We start from the raw sequence: 19,189 nt of genomic DNA, 5'->3' as shown, positions 1-19,189 counted from the left end.
TATTTTTTGGTGTCAGCAACTGGACTTTTTACCCCATTGCACAAAATGTCTAAATTTGTTGGTGATTTTCTCCAGTCAATATTGTTTGCACGGATTTAACGTTTAGGATTGTTTCAGCCTCTTTCCTTTCTCTCATTCGATTTATTATTTAAATACATTTTCTAATTAAAAGGATAAAAACGCCATAGACCTATATCAGGATCTTTAACGGGTCAATTTATGTTTTTTTTGATGCGTTTAAACCAAGAAAGCCCGATTGCAGAGCCAAAACAATGTTTGGCTCACTAGAGCCTGATCATCAAAACAAAACTTTATATTTCCTTTCGTTAGAAATGTCACGATAAAAAAACAGCAATTCCGCTATCAGACACGGCCAAGAGTATTGTAGCTGATCGCACATCGTTTACTTACACCTTTGTACTGCTAAAAAAAAACATGTACAATACCCCGCTGTCCGGAATTTATCGAGAGAGATAACACTTTTCTACAAGAGAAAAATTTATTTTCGTTTCATAATAATCACCAGGAATGCATCGTTTTTATTCAAAAGAATCTTGAGGCACTTTTGAACTATAATGCAACACACAATGTAAAGATGGATATCAAAATTAAGAATGCAAAGCCGATGAGGACGATCCTGAACCTTAAAGTAATTTTTGTTTCTAGTAGAAATTCTGTAAAACATCAGCACAAAATGGTATAGTGTGTTGTGAGTTACAAGCCATAAGGATAGACCAATATGCAGCTATATTTTTTGTACCTACAGGAATGTCCCTGTACTTACTGTAAGTCGCTCTGGATAAGAGCGTCTGCTAAATGACTAAATGTAAATGTAATTTTGAATATTGAACATGGAAAATTTACATTTACTCAATCTTCCAAAACAGAACATTCTGTACATTCATAAATAGTCACACATTCTAACCTTGTAGCAATGGTTAGATAGGAGTTCAGTGCCACACTACCTTTGTTAGACAAGAGACTCTGCACATCCAAATAAACAATGGAACATTTGACAGAACAAACTGGAAATAACCCTCAAACAGCACTTTCTTAAGCACTGGTCTGTAAGTGCACTTATCTCAACAAATCCAGACAGATCTATGCATAGAAAAAATACTATAGTATATAATCTGCCCATGATCCAAAAACCAACAGGAGCCTTGTTAAGCACAATAAGCCCAGACCCTCAAGGATCATGTCCCATTTCAGTTAGTGGCAGCTGGCTCCACCTCCTTCCCAGCATCCTTGGTTCCTGCCTTCTTTTTGCTGTCCCCCTTTGTGGTGCGGTTGAGGATTCCGTTCACAAAGCTCTCAGAGCTCTGGCGCTGGAAGTGCTTCCTGGAACCCACCAGGGAAGGGTTGTTGACCAGGGTGTAGAGGAGCAGCCAATGTCCTCGTGCTCGCTTTGCAGTGGACACCTTGTTCTGTTTCTTCTCCTGCTTAACCAATTGTATTCCTGTGCACAGTTAGAGATGCATTAAATGTGGGCACAGCAAGTTAAAAGTCTAAGTTCTCATTTAGGAGCTTGAAGTGAAGAGCTTCGAGGAAGGCCATTTAGGACGTACAAGACACCACAGAGAGTAATTATGCAAAACAATCATAATTGGAATCCTCAGTTAGAACATATTGAGTTTACCATTAACACACTTTATGTATGTGGCCCAAAGGGCTTATGCAATTACAGCAGGCTATCTGTGTAATCCAGTGCTATTGCAACCCTCTCTGTAATGCAATAGATAATTACCAGCTATGCATTATTTTCTTTGCTAGGTAAAATCCTCTACCTACCAATCCTCCCCAACACACACACACACACACACACACACACACACACACACACACACACACACACACACACACACACACACACACACACACACACACACACACACACACACACACACACACACACACACACACACACACACACACACACACACACGAGCACAAAATATAGACAGCTGATTAGTTTACAGAAGATCCGATTAAGGGTAGTACCAGAAGCTTGGTGTAAATACACAGACACATACTTTATAGATTCAGATTGAATTAGACCTGCCATGATTACAGTGTGTGCAAAATCCAATGATTGTGTGATTTACGTGCTCCCTTCTGCTGCCTAATTCAAGCAATCAACACACATTTTGAAAAGCTGGACCTTTCCCTTCATATAAAGTCATAGCTATCCATCAGTTTAAGCATTGAGTAGGTTGTGTGGTTCCAGCACAGGTACAGACCTTCCTCTGCATCTCGTGCCTTCGGTCCAGCACTGCCCTCCTGCCCTGCACACTGCAGCAGCAGCCCACAGAACGCCTTCATAACAGGGTGAGACTGGCTCACCTCAATCTTCAGATAATGAGCATAACAGCGGTAGGCTGCCGAGAATCACAGGGAAAAAAGTTTCAGACTGACTGGAATGGGAAGCAATGAGCACAAAGATGGCACAAGGATTGCCTCCACTGTCAAAGCACATAATGGCCACATCACTAGTTTTACCCATCTGCTTTCCTTACAACGGTTGTCTCATATCAGTGGCCATTTCTGTGAGTGGTGTGCAATCCCAGCTCTGTTGCATAAAATAAGGATATCATATGAGTCATATACTGCTTCCATCACAGGTGGATGAAAACCCAATTTTAGGTCTCTGAAAAGGATCTCTATGTATGCATTTATTCAGGGGAAATTGCTTCACTTAATTCAGATCCATGCTGTAAAAGCATCCCAAGGGGCAGAAACATGGAAAATTGTAATTGTGAAAATGATTTGGCTAAGAGCAATATGACAATGACATAAAATGATATTATGATATAATTGCGTGCCTGTACTGCGGCCACAGAGCACAGTCATCTATGGAAGCAGTCTATACCTGGGGGTATATCACTAGGAAGGATCCACACAAACCTTACGGTGCGAGGGTCAGACTCACCAGGGTCAAAAGCCTCCACGTTGCGGTTGAGCAGGCTGATGTCCATGCGCCCCAAGTGCACAATGTTGAAGAGGGCGGTGATCGCCAGACGCCACAGGCCCAGCAGCACCCCAATCAGAACATTGACTGGGAACAGCAGGTAGGTCATCAGGAACAGGCTGCCCCTAAAGCACAAGATCAATCTTAGCATCACATTTTCTTCTATTACAATAGCCGAAATGGACAATCATGCTATGCACCATACCTGTTGTTCAGGTCTCGCGTTCCTGCCGACTTTTTGATGAAGAAAAACCTGGCAGCTACATGTTGAACCACGACAGCCAAGATCAACATCAACAAAAATGGCCTGTTGTATGACATGAGTCGACAGTTACAGTCCGACACCAGCTTATTAAACAACCAAGTACTGAAGAGACATCTCTTCATGAGAACCTTTTCGAAATGTGCATGCATAACCACAGCAACAGATGTAATCTCAGTCACAGACGGTAAAAGTGTGAAAAGATGACAGGGGTGAGAGTGTGGGAATGCTTACCACATGTTTCCTACGACTTGGAGGAGCATGAGATTTTGTCCGTGAAAGATGGGAATGAGGATGAGAAACACAGCAATCAGAATGCAGAGGAAGAACACCATGGTCTGGATGAGCATGCCTGGACAAGGGAAGACAACCTTAACAAAAAACAACCTCCTTCACCTACAGTGCAGCATGCAGTAAGTACGGCTGTTTTAACTCAATTTTTGCAAGCAGCCTTTGCATGCATGAGGCCTGGTTGTGGTGGTGTGTTACCCAAGCAAAGGTGTGCAGCTTGGAAACTGGTGAATCCCATCCAGCAGACCAAGGCAGGCCGTGATGGCCGGATGCTTCTCTGGCAGTTATAAACATTGTAGATATCTCCCCTGTACAGCCCCTTCAAGTTTGACCTAATGATTGTCCCCAAAAATGTAGAGCAAAGATCATCATGGAGGTGAGACCAGTGGAGGTCTATGTTATAAATCACATCCACACACACACAATACACTGCAGTATTCTCTCAGGATGTGTAGCATCATTAAAAAAGAATGCAATTTAGATACATGATTTGGGAACCTCATTACTTTAAAAACCTTATTTATTATCAGCTATAATAACGCAATTTTCATTTCTTATAACTGGTTTCCATTAGTGCAAGCGGTTTTCTGTGAGTGAAATTGCACCTACACACATAAAATAGGGCACTGAGTGGATAATTAGAAGTTGAGATTTAAAAAAATTGGCAGGCACTCAGACCAGCCCAGCATGCAGTAAGACGTATGTGTAACAGGTTTGTGGAGCAGTGGTAAAAGACAAGCATGAGGAGGTGAGAAGGGAGAAGAGGAGGGTGTGCTGTTCCCATGCTCACCGATGCAGGACCATGGACCTCATGAGCATGGCCAGGTTCACTAAGCAGGACAGGGTCATTGCTGACAGGTAGCACACTGTCAAAACACATATCATATGACAAAGGAGTCACTATGACAGGGTCACATACATGAGACACTCAGCATTTTCAAACATTGCTGATAAGGAGACAAACCACTGCGAAAACATGAATCGGTTCAGCAGTCCAAATCGGTGAGTACATTATCCCATTTTCCCTGTAGCTCGTTTTGGTGCTGATTAACAAATCTGCCACCATGTCAGCATGACAAGAACTCAACATATTAACAACATGCACTTCAGTGCATCACAAATAGCCATTTTGTTAGGAACGTTCAAGAAAACCTATTACCAGTCTAGAACATCAAGAAGGGATGTTTACCAGTATTTGCTTACCTTCCACACACCACATGTAAAAGACCACAATCCTGACCACTTCATCCCGGTCCTCTGACAGTACTATGTTGAAGCCAGCCAGCAGGAAGGCAATTTTGTCATCGACCCCTCTGCGGACGATCTGGAGAGTTGGCACGACGCTAGTCACCAGTATCAGTGCCATCTGCGAAGAAGTAGGTTCATTCAATGTGGGGGAAAAGGACCACTATCATACCTGAAAACTGTAGACATGTACAGTAGCTTTAGGTTTTTCATGTCGTCAAGCGAGAATAAACGTCCATCCTTGAATGACCGAATTTAAATAGTTAATTTATTTTACATACGAATGCTGAAAACACATTGTGTAAACTCATTTGATTATTACCTGGTATATAGCAATAAAGGACACCACAGCAGATATCGCCAGCTTCAGAGGAAAACGGAAAACTGGAGAAACAGGAGACAAAAACGGTTTAAGAGAGACAAGCAAATCAAGGACATGAACAGAGACAAAACAAATATGTACTGCCATCATTACCCTCCTCTGGTGTGTAAATGTAGGCCTTCACAGCATCAGTCATCCGCTCAATCCGAGATGGCTTCTCAGTGCCGGATGTGCTGAGAGAATCAGATTGACATTGAGTATCTTAAATGTTGGGTTCATCCATAATTAAACCATTTGCTGCTCATTGCCCCATGCATACAGTGTATTCTCTCATTCTCTTACTATGAAAGTCATATCAGATGATGCCTTCCTCTCTGGAGGAAATACCTCCTTTCCTGGCTCCCTGTCAATACGACAGGGAACCGTTTCCACTGGCTAAAGAGCTCCTATTCATTATCTGGCTGGATATCAGATATAACTAGTTTCCACTTTCCATTTTGTCAGTTGGGGATACTGCTAATTTGCACATTATAATTTCCCATTCATTTCTTGGATGTTTATCTGGACAGAAACACAGGGAAGCTTCCTGACCAGGAACCCCCTGTTGCCAGTGATGTCATGGCTCACTGAACACTGAAGGGACATCCTCTGCCTAGTTTATCAGATCAAGCTTAGGTTGATGTACCAAGCGACAACCATTCTAACCTGTCCTTTGATGCCTTCTTCTTTTTCAGGATTTTCTTGACATAGTCTTTGTAGTAGCTGCTGTTAAGATCCTATGGGGAAAAACAGTTGCACTAGGTTAGGAACACTGTGACAACGGTCTCGTTTGTCATTTAATACGTCAGGCTATTAGTCATCACGTGTCATGCAAGGAGGAATGGGGTGACCAATGGGTGATCTCCCCACTCAGTTTCATCACATAATTTTACAGAGATTATCATCCAAACAACACAGCATTGTACCTTGTTGAGAAAACAAGGCAAACAAGGCAACCTTTTCATAACCTGAACGGGAACATAACATAAACCAATTACGTAAAAGCTGCTTACAATGATTAGACCTCTGGTATGCCCATGTGGAGTTGACATATTTCCCTCTGCCTAGATTGAGTTAGCACAGTAAGCTCCTTGATTAGCAGCTATGGCCACTCATGATGGTTTCCCACGTGCACACACAGAGAAAATGTCTAACTAAGAAGCGACATTTATCTTTGTAAAAGTTGAATTTCATGAAAACTTATACATGAACAGAAAACAGGCCGTTCAGTTGACCATGTAAATTTGAGCAATAGTGACTAGGACCTAGAATCACAAAAGGTACTATACAAGTCCCTTAATATACACACAGGCGCACACATGCAGTCATAATGTGTGTATATAGAGACACATCTCGATCACACACTCAAGAGGAATTTCTCTCAGCTCCCACACTCACCTCAGTGGCATTGTTTTTCTCTGTGCCCTTTAAGCCCTTGAACAAGAGAAGCGGATACTGGAAACTGAGGAATGCCAAGCAAGCAATTTGGGGCAGGCTGGTGAAGAGGGAGTAGTACTTGTAGATCTGCAATTAAAAACAGAAATAGGTCAATGTTCCCTCCTTCAAGTGTCAATCTCTTTCTTTACATTCTAAAAATACAAATAGGAAAAAGGCAATCTTGTTGAACCCATCAATGTATTGGTCACAGTACCACTTGATTTAGAGGCTAAAAGAGCTCAGGAAACGCTGATCAGTTTGTTTTCCCTGTGGCTTTTGTAGCCTGCCAGCACACTGGTGAATCAAATTCACCGGCCAAGGCTTTTCTTGAAAATGTATGAACACTGCACAATGTGAGGTCTAGATGTTTCTTTCCTACAGTAACTGACATTAAAGTAATTAACTGTGATAAAGCCTCTTGATAAAGATTGACCACAAGCCAGAACAAATATATACAATTCATTGCATTAAACCTGAAATAATAGCCAGGGTTAAGCTTCAAAATCCTGAATCAGACTAAGTTCCCAGTGACAGCATAGACATTAGCATTACTCCCCTTTGTCTAATGATATCAATAGGTACCCAAAGAGCTGACAAACTCCTTGCAACTGAGCCAGGCTTGTCAAAAAAGATAAAGCAGCACAATGTTTCACTGTCTTATCTGCAAATCTGGGAGAAAAAAAAAATCTGCTTCCAACTAATAATAAGATACTGTAAATTGACCTCCTTTCAGTGGTCCTATTACAGATCAATGACTCATAAAAGGTTCATAGCATGATGATCTGTACTGATCTCTTATACCTTCTTACCTCTGGTGTCTTGGGGCAGTCGACTTTCTGCCAGACGAGAACACCAAAGTGTGTCCAGGAGAGGAGGCTTCCAAGCACATAGCCAACTTGATTATGTAAAGTCCCACATGCTAACAGAGGATAGTACAGAGCGGGGTAGTAGAACAGGGACAGGATCATCCAGTTCTCTGCAAATTAAAACACACAGGAGTGTTGAGGGAGGAGTAGCATCATACCAGGATGGTCCAATACTTAACGAGCGGCTCTGCGAATCTAAACGTTATTGGTCTGGAAAGGCTGTATGTGTGAGGTAGAGTATAAAACTAGATAACCTATCAATGTCTCATATATGTTGCAAATGTATACATACAGTACATGCACTGCATGCATTGCCTACAGTGCAATGTGCTATACATTAGTTTGAATCAGTTTGGGTTTGTATACTTAATCAGCGAAGTATCATTGCCTAACCATGTTACAGAAGTTGATTTGAGAAAGGTTTCATCGAGCAGGGCCTTAGTCGAAATGAATTGAGACACATGCAAACAAGGTAATCCACTTATGCAGCTCAAGTATTGTTTTAAGGGTTTAGCTGGTTGTAAAAGTGAAGGTGTACAGTCTAGTTTCTAATATTAACACTGTCTAGTGTGTAGTTCTATTTTTTCAGTCGAGTCTAGATTTTGGACACATGCCTGCTTCTTCAAAGGGGACCGGTGAATCAGGTTAATTTGATATCTTGCAGAGAAGAGACTCACAAAATGAGTAATATAACCCATAAAATGGGTGGCTTGAGTCTCAACAACATGAAAACAGTACAATGGACAATGGGAATAAAGATCTATGAGCATATTTTGTTAAAGAATATAGATGTTAGTCAAGAAATAAATGCATTTAATAATGTTATAATTTAATTATGCATGATGGGCCAAAATTACTACTGTTTTTGGTCTACAACTTACGTTTATTTCCTGCATCTTTAGTGAACGGAAGAGGGTTTGGCGCTATCACTAGTCCAAATAGTTTGCAGAAGAGCACTCCAAACACAGCCACAGCCAGGCCCTTGTGTTGGGTATGGTCCAGGAAGTTGACGGGGCTGTTGGTTCAAACAGAAGATATTTAGAACCAACCTGTTACCAGCTGCTTCTTCTTTGATAGATGATGTCATGAATAACGGCATTAACGGTCGATATTTGACAGTAGACCACAGTAGAAATGTCAATAAATAGTGATCAAAGGATGCAACTGTACCTGAGTAAGCCAGGGAGTCCTTTCTGACCATCTCCCAACTTCATACGTCTGGCTAAGACTGCTAGGATCAGCATGACAACAAGCTAGAGCAGGGGAGGACATTCCAGTTAGCCCCATGTGCCTTCAACTGACCCCTGTGCTACATGGCCAGTGGGCCCCATGCAGCTGTACACCCCCCAGTGTTCTATCCCCATCCTCGTTTCGACCAAATAAGGGAGGGGGGGGGACCTCGACACAAATGGCAAGACCCCAATCTTTCCAAGTGGCACCCACCATCTCTGATCTGAATGAGTGTCCATCAGTCAGGATCACGACTGCTACAACAGTTTACTGACCTGTCATGACCTTTGACACATTTAGGAAACAAAAGACTTAATAAAACACTAATGCCACAACATGGGGCATTACGGACTAATTATAGAGAAGACAATTTTCAGACATGAAAGGAGAGGCTGAAGAGACTGCTTCCAAGAGGTGCTTGCAGTAGCTTGGAGAATGCTGGAGAGCAAACATGGAAAGTGAAAGATGTGGCCTTACGCCTGACATAACCAAGCTAATATATATTATACGACATGTAAGGACAATGGGTCAATTATTATTGAGGACTTTTTAAACTCAGAATGATCTGGTATTGTACGTGATTAATTCGCAATTGAGGAACCCATGACTTAATTACAATTCAAGTAACAGCAGTGATGCTTGAATCTAACTGTTCATAATCTCTTTCATAGGAAAGGCGACTAGAAAACGACATGGCAACAAAAGGCGGTTATCCTGCAAGTTGTTGAATCAGTGGGCGAGCACCTGTAAGTGTGGGTGATGGTAACAATTGAACAGTTTAACGTGAAAAGCATTCTGATTGGCACATGAGGGAGAACTCACAGATATTGCAGCGATGCATATGTGGTAGAGTCTGTCATCAGCTGTTGGGTCACATGGTGGGATTACCCTGAAAAAAGTTACAAAACACACTAATCGTAAATTTCTGGATTCTGATGGTGTTACTCAAGACACCGTGAGTCAATGAGCACGCCCCACACTCCCCCTAAACTACTCACACATGATTTGTGGCCACAGGACCATTTGTGAGAGGAAGCTTTGCTACTAGAATCGCAAAGCACAGATTTACATTTCAACGGATTGGCGTCAAGGTGACACCAGAAAACAACTAATGACCAGCTTCCTGTTCCTGTCCACATGAGTGCGAATGCTCATGGGACAGACATGATCGAGCTTTGTTGTACTGTCAGGGGAGCCCGCAGGCATTCGTAAGGACATAGGCAGCCTATCAAACCAGGATGGGTGAATTTGACAAAAGTTCACATGCCAAAGTGTATCACCTTGCCTCTTTAGTAGGGCACTCATTGACTGCACCAGTGACATTAAAGAGACCAAGGTCATCAAACTAAAGTTAAACAAACTTCTTTTGCACAAAATTATAAAATGTCAGCGTGTGTTAGACTTTAACTGAATTTGACACCTCAGACGCCCACACAGCACACCCATATAATAAGAATATCTCTCTACGGTAGATCATATTATCTTACATACTGTACAGGACTAACAAGAGCTTTGATGAAGAATATCATTTTACTGATCAACGTTTTATGACACCTTTTTGTATAATAACTGAGAAGTAGCCTTTTAACCTCACAATGTTTAACTTCAGTCAGTTTACTTCTATACCTTTGTATTAGAGTATATTATCGACACAAATCCACCCACAAGTACCGGACAACAAACTTTAGGAATTCCAAACTTTTGACATGAGGGGAATACATTTGTACTCACTCAACTGGCACCATGGTAGGCACTGCATTCTCCGAGTACCAGTCTTGGTAATCATAGTAGTCCTTAACAGTGTCCTCACTCATTGTTCTATGTCTATCCAAGTGCTAGTTGTGTTTGGAGATCCCCCAACTCTGGTACAGCTGAGATACCCTGAGCAAAAGAGGAACAAAAAGTTTCTGAAATGCTTGGTTGCTGCTGCTGCTCTGGTGTCCTTTTCCCCTGGTTTCAGTCTCCTCTTTCTCCTTCTCAGTCTGGATGCAGGTGCCCTTGTCCCTCTGTGGAGTGGAGAGAGATGTGACAGGTCCTGGCTGCAGAGTGCCACCCCCTCACTTCGGGCCCTTTTTCAGATGAGGATTACCACACTGGGTGACGAGAGCGAGAGTGAGACTGAAAGGAGGGAGAGAAATGTTGAAGACAAGGCAGCCAATCTCCTCTACCACCTGCAGATTACTGGGATTAGATCTACTTCCAGGGCTGTGCCACTGGACCTTTGGCTGGTAGGGAGAGACCTTAGAGAGGTGCTCCGTACTTATATATGTAAAATTCAAGCTGCCGCTGTGTGGGCTGCTGATGACTGACCTATCAACAATGTTCCACTGGTGATAACAGGGGAGATTTCCATTGAGTTTTTCCAATTTGTCACAGTGATGAATCCTGTGTAAGGTCACTGAAGGGGTCACATTTGGAAAACCAAAACAACCAGGAATCCCATAAACATTTCACACATGCATTGCAGCCTGCCACACCTGTCCTTCCCAGTGCAACCCTTAACCTACCTCTTGATAAAAATCAAAGATTCGTTTGATGGCACCAGTACTTCAGTCTTCAGCAGATAAGACAATTAAGATAAGTCAGGTGTATATATATATACTGTAGTCTACACAATTATAGAAAAACACATCTGTATAATATATATAATATATATATATATTAAATAAATAACTTGCTTGTAAAGAAATAACTCTTCAGCATTTGGTCAAACTCTCAGCAGTTTACAAAGGGAATAAGAAACAGAAAATTCTCATAGCCCCCCTAACCTTAAAAGAGACGTAACCATGTGAGTGCAACGAAGACAGGTTGAGGTCAAGGGTCAGACCTAAAACCCCAACTCCAATTATATCCATAAAACAAGAGCAAGCGCTATGCAGAGGGTTATGCTCTGACTTAAACTCTGATACTGAATAGGCACTACTCTAAGTGTAAAACGTTGACCAGTGCCAGAAAGATCTCCTGTGGAAGTTTAGCTTTTGTAACATGTAGAGACTAGCTCTCACCTCCTGCCTGTGAGCTGAGACTGAGGAGGTTTTGCAACCCTGCTACAGCGTCAGAGTTCACTCATTATGCTGGGATTACAGTCATAGATTGTAAAAAAAAAAAAGAAAGAAACAAAAATCCATTCCTAACACTCCTGAGAAAGCAGAGTCTGGAGGCTAAAGCTCCCAAATCAAATTCACTCCTCAAGAGAAAAAAAATGCCCTTGCAAATAAAGGGGTCGCTGAACAAAGAATGCTTTGAAGGGTTATAATTACATCTGCGAGATGGCATCATGATTGTGCCAGACAGTTTGCTTGTATCAGGTTTGACCATGGTTGTTGCTTGATGGGCTCACCAAAGTCCTTTGATAAGTGGTACAAGAAGTGTGATTCCTGCCAAAATAACTGTAATTGGATTAATACTACAGTAGTTTACTAATCCATTTTTAGGAAAACAAATACTTACATTATCACTCAAGAGTCTACTCATCTAAAAAGCATACCATCTTTCACAAAAACTAGTGAACCATTTGACACACTTAACAAGCTTAAATGGCCTTTTACTGAAATACTTACAGCATAACTTGATTGTCATACAGCTAACTGGCTTCAAAGCCAAATGGACACAACTAAATAGGATCCAGTCTCTGTCTAAGGCGATTGTAATTATGTTCCAAGGCTTCATGCGCGTGTGTCTGATTAAAGATACCCAAACAGTGAGTCCAATGTGGAGAAGATTGATGCTTCTCATAATGACTTCATATCCACCATCATCCCTCAAGGCCCCTGGGGAACACTTATAGACCTCCATAAAAAAAACTGTCGTCATGGTTAACTAGGTGTCCAATTGACGGAGCAGAGTGTTTAGTGGGGAAAGGAGAAATCTATAGTCAAGTAACTGTGATAGTTAACTTCAATATAACAAAAATTAATACTGTCAGTGAATGAGAAACTGAATTGTTAAACAAAACAAATGGTGGTAGGCCAACATTGTAGGATAGTTTAAAAGTATGACAAACATACACATCCAGTTAGTTCAGTAGATCATTCCTAAATTGATCAAATACACTGATACAAATAAACTCAAATGCGATTTAAGTATCCAACTAATTTACTTTAGGCCTTGACATTCGTATACACAGTCAGGCTTAAAGTAAAGGCCAACAAACTCCTCATTGACGCGAAAGATAATTCTTGATTACGTTTTATGGGGACACATGACACATATATCCATGTCTTTGAAGTTTTCAGTTTGATCTTTCTTGCTGCAACAATAGGGCTTTCAGGAGACTTCACGGTGTCAGTTTACCCTGGACACCGACAGGTAAAAGCTAAATAAAGCCCCGCTTCAAAGCAATGTGGATTTTGGTATTAGCTAGAAGAGATACAAATGTGATGCCACATAAGTTAGATTTAATATTTTATGTGAAAATGACACAATGCTTGAACTCACCTGCAGCAAATGCCATTGGATAGGATCACTTATTTATCGAAGTATATTCGCGACGTAAAGAAACAAACACAGATTCTGTCATGATTCTTACTCGATTGTATAATTTAACCAATGTATCACTGATCCAATTAAGATGTCCTATGCCACCATCGACCAAACAGCACTAAATACGCGTGGATCAGTAGTGTCAGAATCACTTGCAAAAAAGTAAAGAAACACATCGTTGGTAAGTTAAACTTGAGAAAAGTTTGAATTTTTTAATCGTTCAACTGTATGCATTGAACTGTGCAACGACAAAATGACGTTCGGATAAACATAATTTACCGTTTGTTGATTACAGTCGGCGCCGAGTCCTCCTCCATTGATTCTGAAACATAACAAATCACCTTGCACTAAAACCGAGAGTAGATTTTGGCATGCATGACAACCCCCCTATTATAAGTTGTCAAGAATATATGTAACAACAAATTCTCTCAAGATATTAAATATTATCTTCACGGAAGACTATTCCAATCTCTTTTAGGACTTTGAACTATCTTTATCTTGCAGTGACCACAATTTAAGTGCTGGTCTAAGCATAATGGGAAAACAAGTGGAAGAGAATTTAGGCATGAACGATAGGCCTATTGAGTGTATGCATGTTCAATTAAAGTATTCACTTTATGAATGCCAAAGGCAATTCAATGTCAATATGTCGTTTCACTAAACCATAGCAATCTAAAGTAATCAGTTTTATTTGTTGATAGCCTACTGAGTGATCATTTAAATTTTGATATTTTGTCAAGCCAATAATAATGATTCTGTACTACTATGTGGATCTATGTAATCTGTACACCTAGATCCAGAATTGTAGAATTGCTACGTGCTTTCCCTTAAAAATCCAACCATTGTTTTATTTGCTCACGCATTCAGTAGGCAGCCATATCCCATGTTGTGTTTACATTGGGATTGGCACTCCGTAGCTGCAGCAACATACAGTAACAAACTTAATGGACACACAAACTGCACCTCAACAGTAGGTTGTGTGCTGCATATAGTAAAGTCACATCTGTTGTGAAAAAGTGTGGTTCTCATAGGAACGTGTTCCTTACTGTCCTGATGCAGAGGAATCGTTTGAAGGTGGAGGAGAAGGATTTGGACTTCATTTTTGAGGTGGCAAATGTTCAGTTCAATCAGCTTGGAAAGTACATTCTGGTATTAACCGTAGAGAATCCCTTGAAGAACGAGTCTGGAACTGGATTGAAGCTGAGGATCAATGATGGAGATGTCCTTCAGTCAAGCTCTGGTCACACGGATGCTATTTTACAGACCAACCTGGATGAGTTTTGCACCTGCATGTGCAATAAATTTGTTTTCACTTTGCCCAAAGGTAGGCTTATGTGAAAATATGGTACTCTTTATCCTAGAACTGTTTTGGACGTTTGGAAAAAATACTGAGTTTGCCCTGTTTTTACATTCACAGGCTATTGTAAAAATGACAAAAACCATGATGTACGTCTCAAGGTGGAAGCTCTACGTATGACAGACTCAGATGAAAAGGATGGCATTAAATCTGGAGAAGGTTTCTTTGCTATCTACCCACGCACCAATGCTCCACGAATTAACCTTTATGCTGATCAGGAAGAGGAGTTGTATCAGTATTGTGGCGTCATGGCTTTGCTGCGAGTGCATGATGATCATCTATCCATGCACTGCGGTCGACTGGTCTACTCTGTGGCCTTCCATGAGGCCAGGCCCTTTCTCCCGGAAGGAGGCCGTTCCTCTCGGATGTCTTCCCTGCTTGAAGGTGACCTACCTGAGGGAGTGACATCACTTGGAACCTCCACACTCCAAGTTCCTACACTGACTTTGGGATCTTCACAGCGTCAGAGCACTGTAGTATCCAGGCGCCAGGATCTTCCTACAGAAGAAGACTTGAACATTAACCTTGTGCCATCTCCACCAACTAGTCCTCAAACTTCCCAGGTGGAGCGCGTAAGAAATATTGATAATGACCGGATTCCTAAAACATGATTGGGTTGTATTATTCTATATCGAATGATTAGTACTTAATCAATTCTGTTAACTGTCATATCCTTAGAACTCCCCAAAACCTGAACCAGAGACCAAGATGGACATCTCCAGTGATAGCCTTCCTTCCACCCCAAGGAGTGGAGCAGCTTCATGTCCAGAGCCAACCAGCCAGACACCAAAACCTGGTGACCCTGTGCCCCTGGAGGACACACCTGCCCAGACACCAAAACCGCTCCAATACAAGCATGTAAGTAGATATTCTCGCTGTTACACAACAGAGCACAACTTTGTTGAATTTTAAAGAGGGTCTGTGTTCTTGGCCGTCATAGTGTCAGTTGCTGGAACCTTGATATGGTCCCTCCATAATATGACTTATTATTGTATTTTGAGGGCATGATGTTGGACTGTCTAGATGAAACAGACAGGAAGTGATGGCAGTATTCTCAAGTCATCTATTGTTGCTTCACTATTAAAAACCCAGATGTCCCGTGGGTCATCAAACTAATTACTGGGGTTACGTATTTGCAGCCTATTTTATTTCATGGCACTATTGTAATCAATGAGCCTTGTAACACTCAATTAGAGAATAATTGGATTTGCGTATGTTTTCCTGGTGCAAGCTAATCAGACACAACAGCTTTCAGTGTCTGCACTTGTGATTCTGCTAGACACAACCACATTTTTGTAATTATATGCAGTCTATGCATACTCTCACCACAACACCCACAAGCACAAAAAAATACAAAATAAAAAGACTTAGTATGTTTTCATTTTTAAAACATTGCAGGTAAATATCATTACATTTTTGTCTATCCTCACTGAAATATAATATTGTGTGAATAGTTTTACACTAACCGTCTAACAACACAGGATCTTGGTAACCCAGAAATGTGGAAGCAGAGAGCTCCAATGACACGTCTGACATCAAAGGTTGAGTCAATTTTCCAAATGGCACCAGAAAAAAAAATAAAAAATCAATTTCAGTCATGGAGGTCATTTGTGTTTACCACAGTTTTTTTTAGGTGAGCGTGCCTGATTTATCTTTGTCTGTTATGAGGAGTGGGATGTTATAACTGAGGAGTTAGTGACATTTACAAATCTTCCTGATGGCATTTAAAGCGGCAGTGATCATCCCGCTGCAGACCAGACTCTGAACGGCACTCAGCCTGTCACTTTCATGCTGCAAACGGCTGACAGGCACTCTGACTTACAGCCAGGAGACAGGGTGCTGGTGTCGGAGTTACGGTGAAATAGATTTCTTCACATCTTGGATTAATAGAGACATCAGAATTCTGTTGTTTACCAAAATAAAAACATAGAGAGCGTGCAATTTCCTTTAAGAATTTTTTATGATTAACTCATGTAAAAATCTACCCTTTTTAAACCAATTTGCAGGAGAACCTTTGATATCTTTTTATTTTTAACATTTTGATAAATGTCTTATAAAAGCACATGATAATTTATCCAAAGCTATAAATGCTATCACTATTACTTCTGAGATTTGAAGTGCCTATCCTCTGATCTTACAGCATTCTGCAGTGTTTTCTCTGTTTACATTTAGTCATTTAGCAGACGCTCTTATCCAGAGCGACTTACAGTAAGTACAGGGACATTCCCCCGAGACAAGTAGGTTGAAGTGCCTTGCCCAAGGACACAACGTCAGTTGGCACGGCCGGGAATCGAACTGGCAACCTTCGGATTACTAGCCCGATTCCCTCACCGCTCAGCCACCTGACTCCCCTCTCCCTGTTTAGGGAGAATTTGTTTTGCACCACTTGATGTTATCTTCATTACTTCCATCTTCTGTGGCAAATATTATTTTTTCTCATACTGTTTTTATTCTCCTGTGATATATTGTGTCACCTAAGCATTGGCACTGCAGATAACCTATAGCCTAGGTTCTAATGAGGTTGTTTGTTACTGCACAGCCAGGTTGTAAAAACATACTCAGATTCCTTAATTAAACCAAGCATTTATGGCTGTTCCTGGGGGATATCCTATGAGCCTGTGAGGACCAATTGTGTGTGATAGTTTTTACAGGCACAGTGATTGATGATGTCATTGCCAGGTCCTCTGCATTATGGCAGGTAGTTGGGGGTTGTGCATCGCTGCTTGTGTGTCCATATGCTTACAGATCACTCCTTTGCATTTGTGCTGATGTACCCCTATGTCACTCAGAGTGTGTATTTAATTGCAGGTTTAACAGGGATGATTTAGCCTGACTATACCTTACTGTGGAAACAGCCAAAAAGGAGACTTGGTGGATCATCAATTTGATCTGTTTCACTGTGGTGCATGTAGTCTAGATAGTACTATTGACATTTATTCATTTAGAAAATTGTTGTTCACTTGTGGGATTTTCTTTTGTCTAAAATGTAAAACAAAACAAGTCAACATGTTGTTTTACCCTGGGAAACATTACAAATCTCTCGTCTCACTGAAAAGGCAGTTGGTTACATTGTCCATTACAAGATAAATTATGAATGTACACAGAGGGACACTATTCCAGGCATAGCCTTATAAATATGGATTTCAAACTAGATAAATTTACATTTATTTAGCCTCCAAGTTTTTAATTGTGAAATTAGATTTCTACTCAGCATGCCGTGATTGCTAGTGGGTCTCTAAAGAGCAGAGTTTGAGAGAGTAATGACGAGCAGATGATTCTCATTGGCTTCTTTGTTCATGTGTGAAATGTTTCTCTAAGGACAGGAGTTGTCTTGCAATTTATTGTTTCTGTTTAGAAAACATCATTCCATCAGTAGCTCTGATAGAATTACCCTGGTTGACTAATGTAAGCCATTATTTACTTTAAGTAGTTATGGGGTATAGAACAACACAAATCAGTTCACATTTTTTTTGTAGGCAGATTTGTAGAGATAATGCTATATTCGTGTAAACCAAAACGTTTATTATAGAACGTGGATTTACTGGTTAATATTTGGTGGATTTTGACTTGTTAGAATCAAAGCAGATGCCATTTTGTTTGGGAACGGAAGACTGTCTTCCCCTCTGAGCTTGTATGTCTTTCTTCTAAGCATTGGTTTTGTCAGGAGGCCTGAATTTCAACCAAAACCCATTCAGAGGATTTCATCAAGTTCTCATCAGATTCTCATCCGATTCTTCTGATGAATAATATATTCAGACTCTAAAGATGGAGACTTCTCTAGCTGTGTGTTTAGAGACTCTCACACATCTCTGCAGGAATTAATCTGAAAGCTGAATGAAGAGCTTGCCTTGGTTACCAGCCACTGTGGGGAATATCCTATTACCCACAAAGGATGTGGAAAGAAATGTGTGCCTTTACTCATTTGGATATTTAACAAACTGTACAGATAAACAGCATTATTTGAGAGGCACAAGTGCCCATTGTGAATGCTTATGAAATCTTTGTTTGGAATGCCTGCTTCTGTTGGTTTATATGACATTACTGTGAAGTTGAATTGGAGATATATTGAAGAATACACCAATTCTATTTCATGACTGTAATCACATTTTATGTTGTGTGTTGATGGGTATTGCAGTTGTGTGTGTATAGGGTTTATTCATTGTTAGATATTGGTTGCTGCCTGGTCTCTTCAGTTTGAACTGAAGGATTTTGACCCCAGTCATAAAGATGTCACATTATGAAGTCTGTTTACTAGAACAAATGCCATCCTAGGAGAGAGATAAGCTATATACCTCTCCAAGGTAATTCAATTATTGCCTGCAAAGATAGTGGGGAAGCAAACTGTTTATGTAAATACATTTAGTCCAATTTGATCCAACCAGATAACACTGGCATGTTGATGTCCCTCCATACATGTAATCCTTGATTACATGCAGCAATGAGCTATGCAGGATTATTTTTTTATTTTTTTTGGACAGTACATTGAATGACATTTGTAGAGTAAGCCATCCCTGATAGTGAATGCCTAGAAGGATGTTGCAAAAATAATCTGAGCCTTGTCTACCAGGACAGTGTCAAGGCCTCAGTTTATTGCTTTGAGATTGACGATGTGGTCAGTATAATGTTTGTAGAACTCAGGTCAGTACAAATGACAGGCAGGACTGACTGTCTCATCTGGGTGTTCTGGGAG

General features: G+C 40.8%; 2 protein-coding genes across 2 annotated transcripts in view; one reads left to right on the top strand and one right to left on the bottom strand.

The window, feature by feature from the left end:
* Nucleotides 1-854: 854 nt before the first annotated feature.
* Nucleotides 855-10,773, bottom strand: stra6 (signaling receptor and transporter of retinol STRA6). Its single transcript, XM_062462348.1, has 17 exons — nucleotides 10,392-10,773; nucleotides 9,483-9,549; nucleotides 8,601-8,683; nucleotides 8,312-8,445; nucleotides 7,374-7,540; nucleotides 6,526-6,651; nucleotides 5,794-5,864; nucleotides 5,242-5,321; nucleotides 5,089-5,150; nucleotides 4,725-4,887; nucleotides 4,312-4,387; nucleotides 3,720-3,853; nucleotides 3,465-3,582; nucleotides 3,174-3,275; nucleotides 2,930-3,093; nucleotides 2,241-2,378; nucleotides 855-1,459 (listed from the first exon to the last, which is right to left on the bottom strand). Exons 1-17 carry the CDS (start codon nucleotides 10,472-10,474, stop codon nucleotides 1,209-1,211), a joined length of 2,019 nt encoding a protein of 672 aa, XP_062318332.1. The 5' UTR covers nucleotides 10,475-10,773; the 3' UTR covers nucleotides 855-1,208.
* A 2,081-nt stretch (nucleotides 10,774-12,854) lies between these two features.
* LOC134020670 (coiled-coil domain-containing protein 33-like) overlaps nucleotides 12,855-19,189 on the top strand; it is a 40,065-nt gene continuing 33,730 nt past the window's right edge. The window contains exons 1-4 of the mRNA XM_062460832.1: nucleotides 12,855-12,968; nucleotides 14,202-14,466; nucleotides 14,560-15,071; nucleotides 15,178-15,357. Coding sequence (XP_062316816.1) covers nucleotides 14,433-14,466; nucleotides 14,560-15,071; nucleotides 15,178-15,357 — 726 coding nt within the window. The 5' untranslated portion in view covers nucleotides 12,855-12,968; nucleotides 14,202-14,432. The remainder of the gene's footprint in view (nucleotides 12,969-14,201; nucleotides 14,467-14,559; nucleotides 15,072-15,177; nucleotides 15,358-19,189) is intronic.

Source organism: Osmerus eperlanus, chromosome 5 (genome assembly GCF_963692335.1).
Source record: "Osmerus eperlanus chromosome 5, fOsmEpe2.1, whole genome shotgun sequence".
Classification (NCBI taxonomy): domain Eukaryota; kingdom Metazoa; phylum Chordata; class Actinopteri; order Osmeriformes; family Osmeridae; genus Osmerus; species Osmerus eperlanus.
This window is presented reverse-complemented; position numbering and strand designations above follow the sequence as displayed.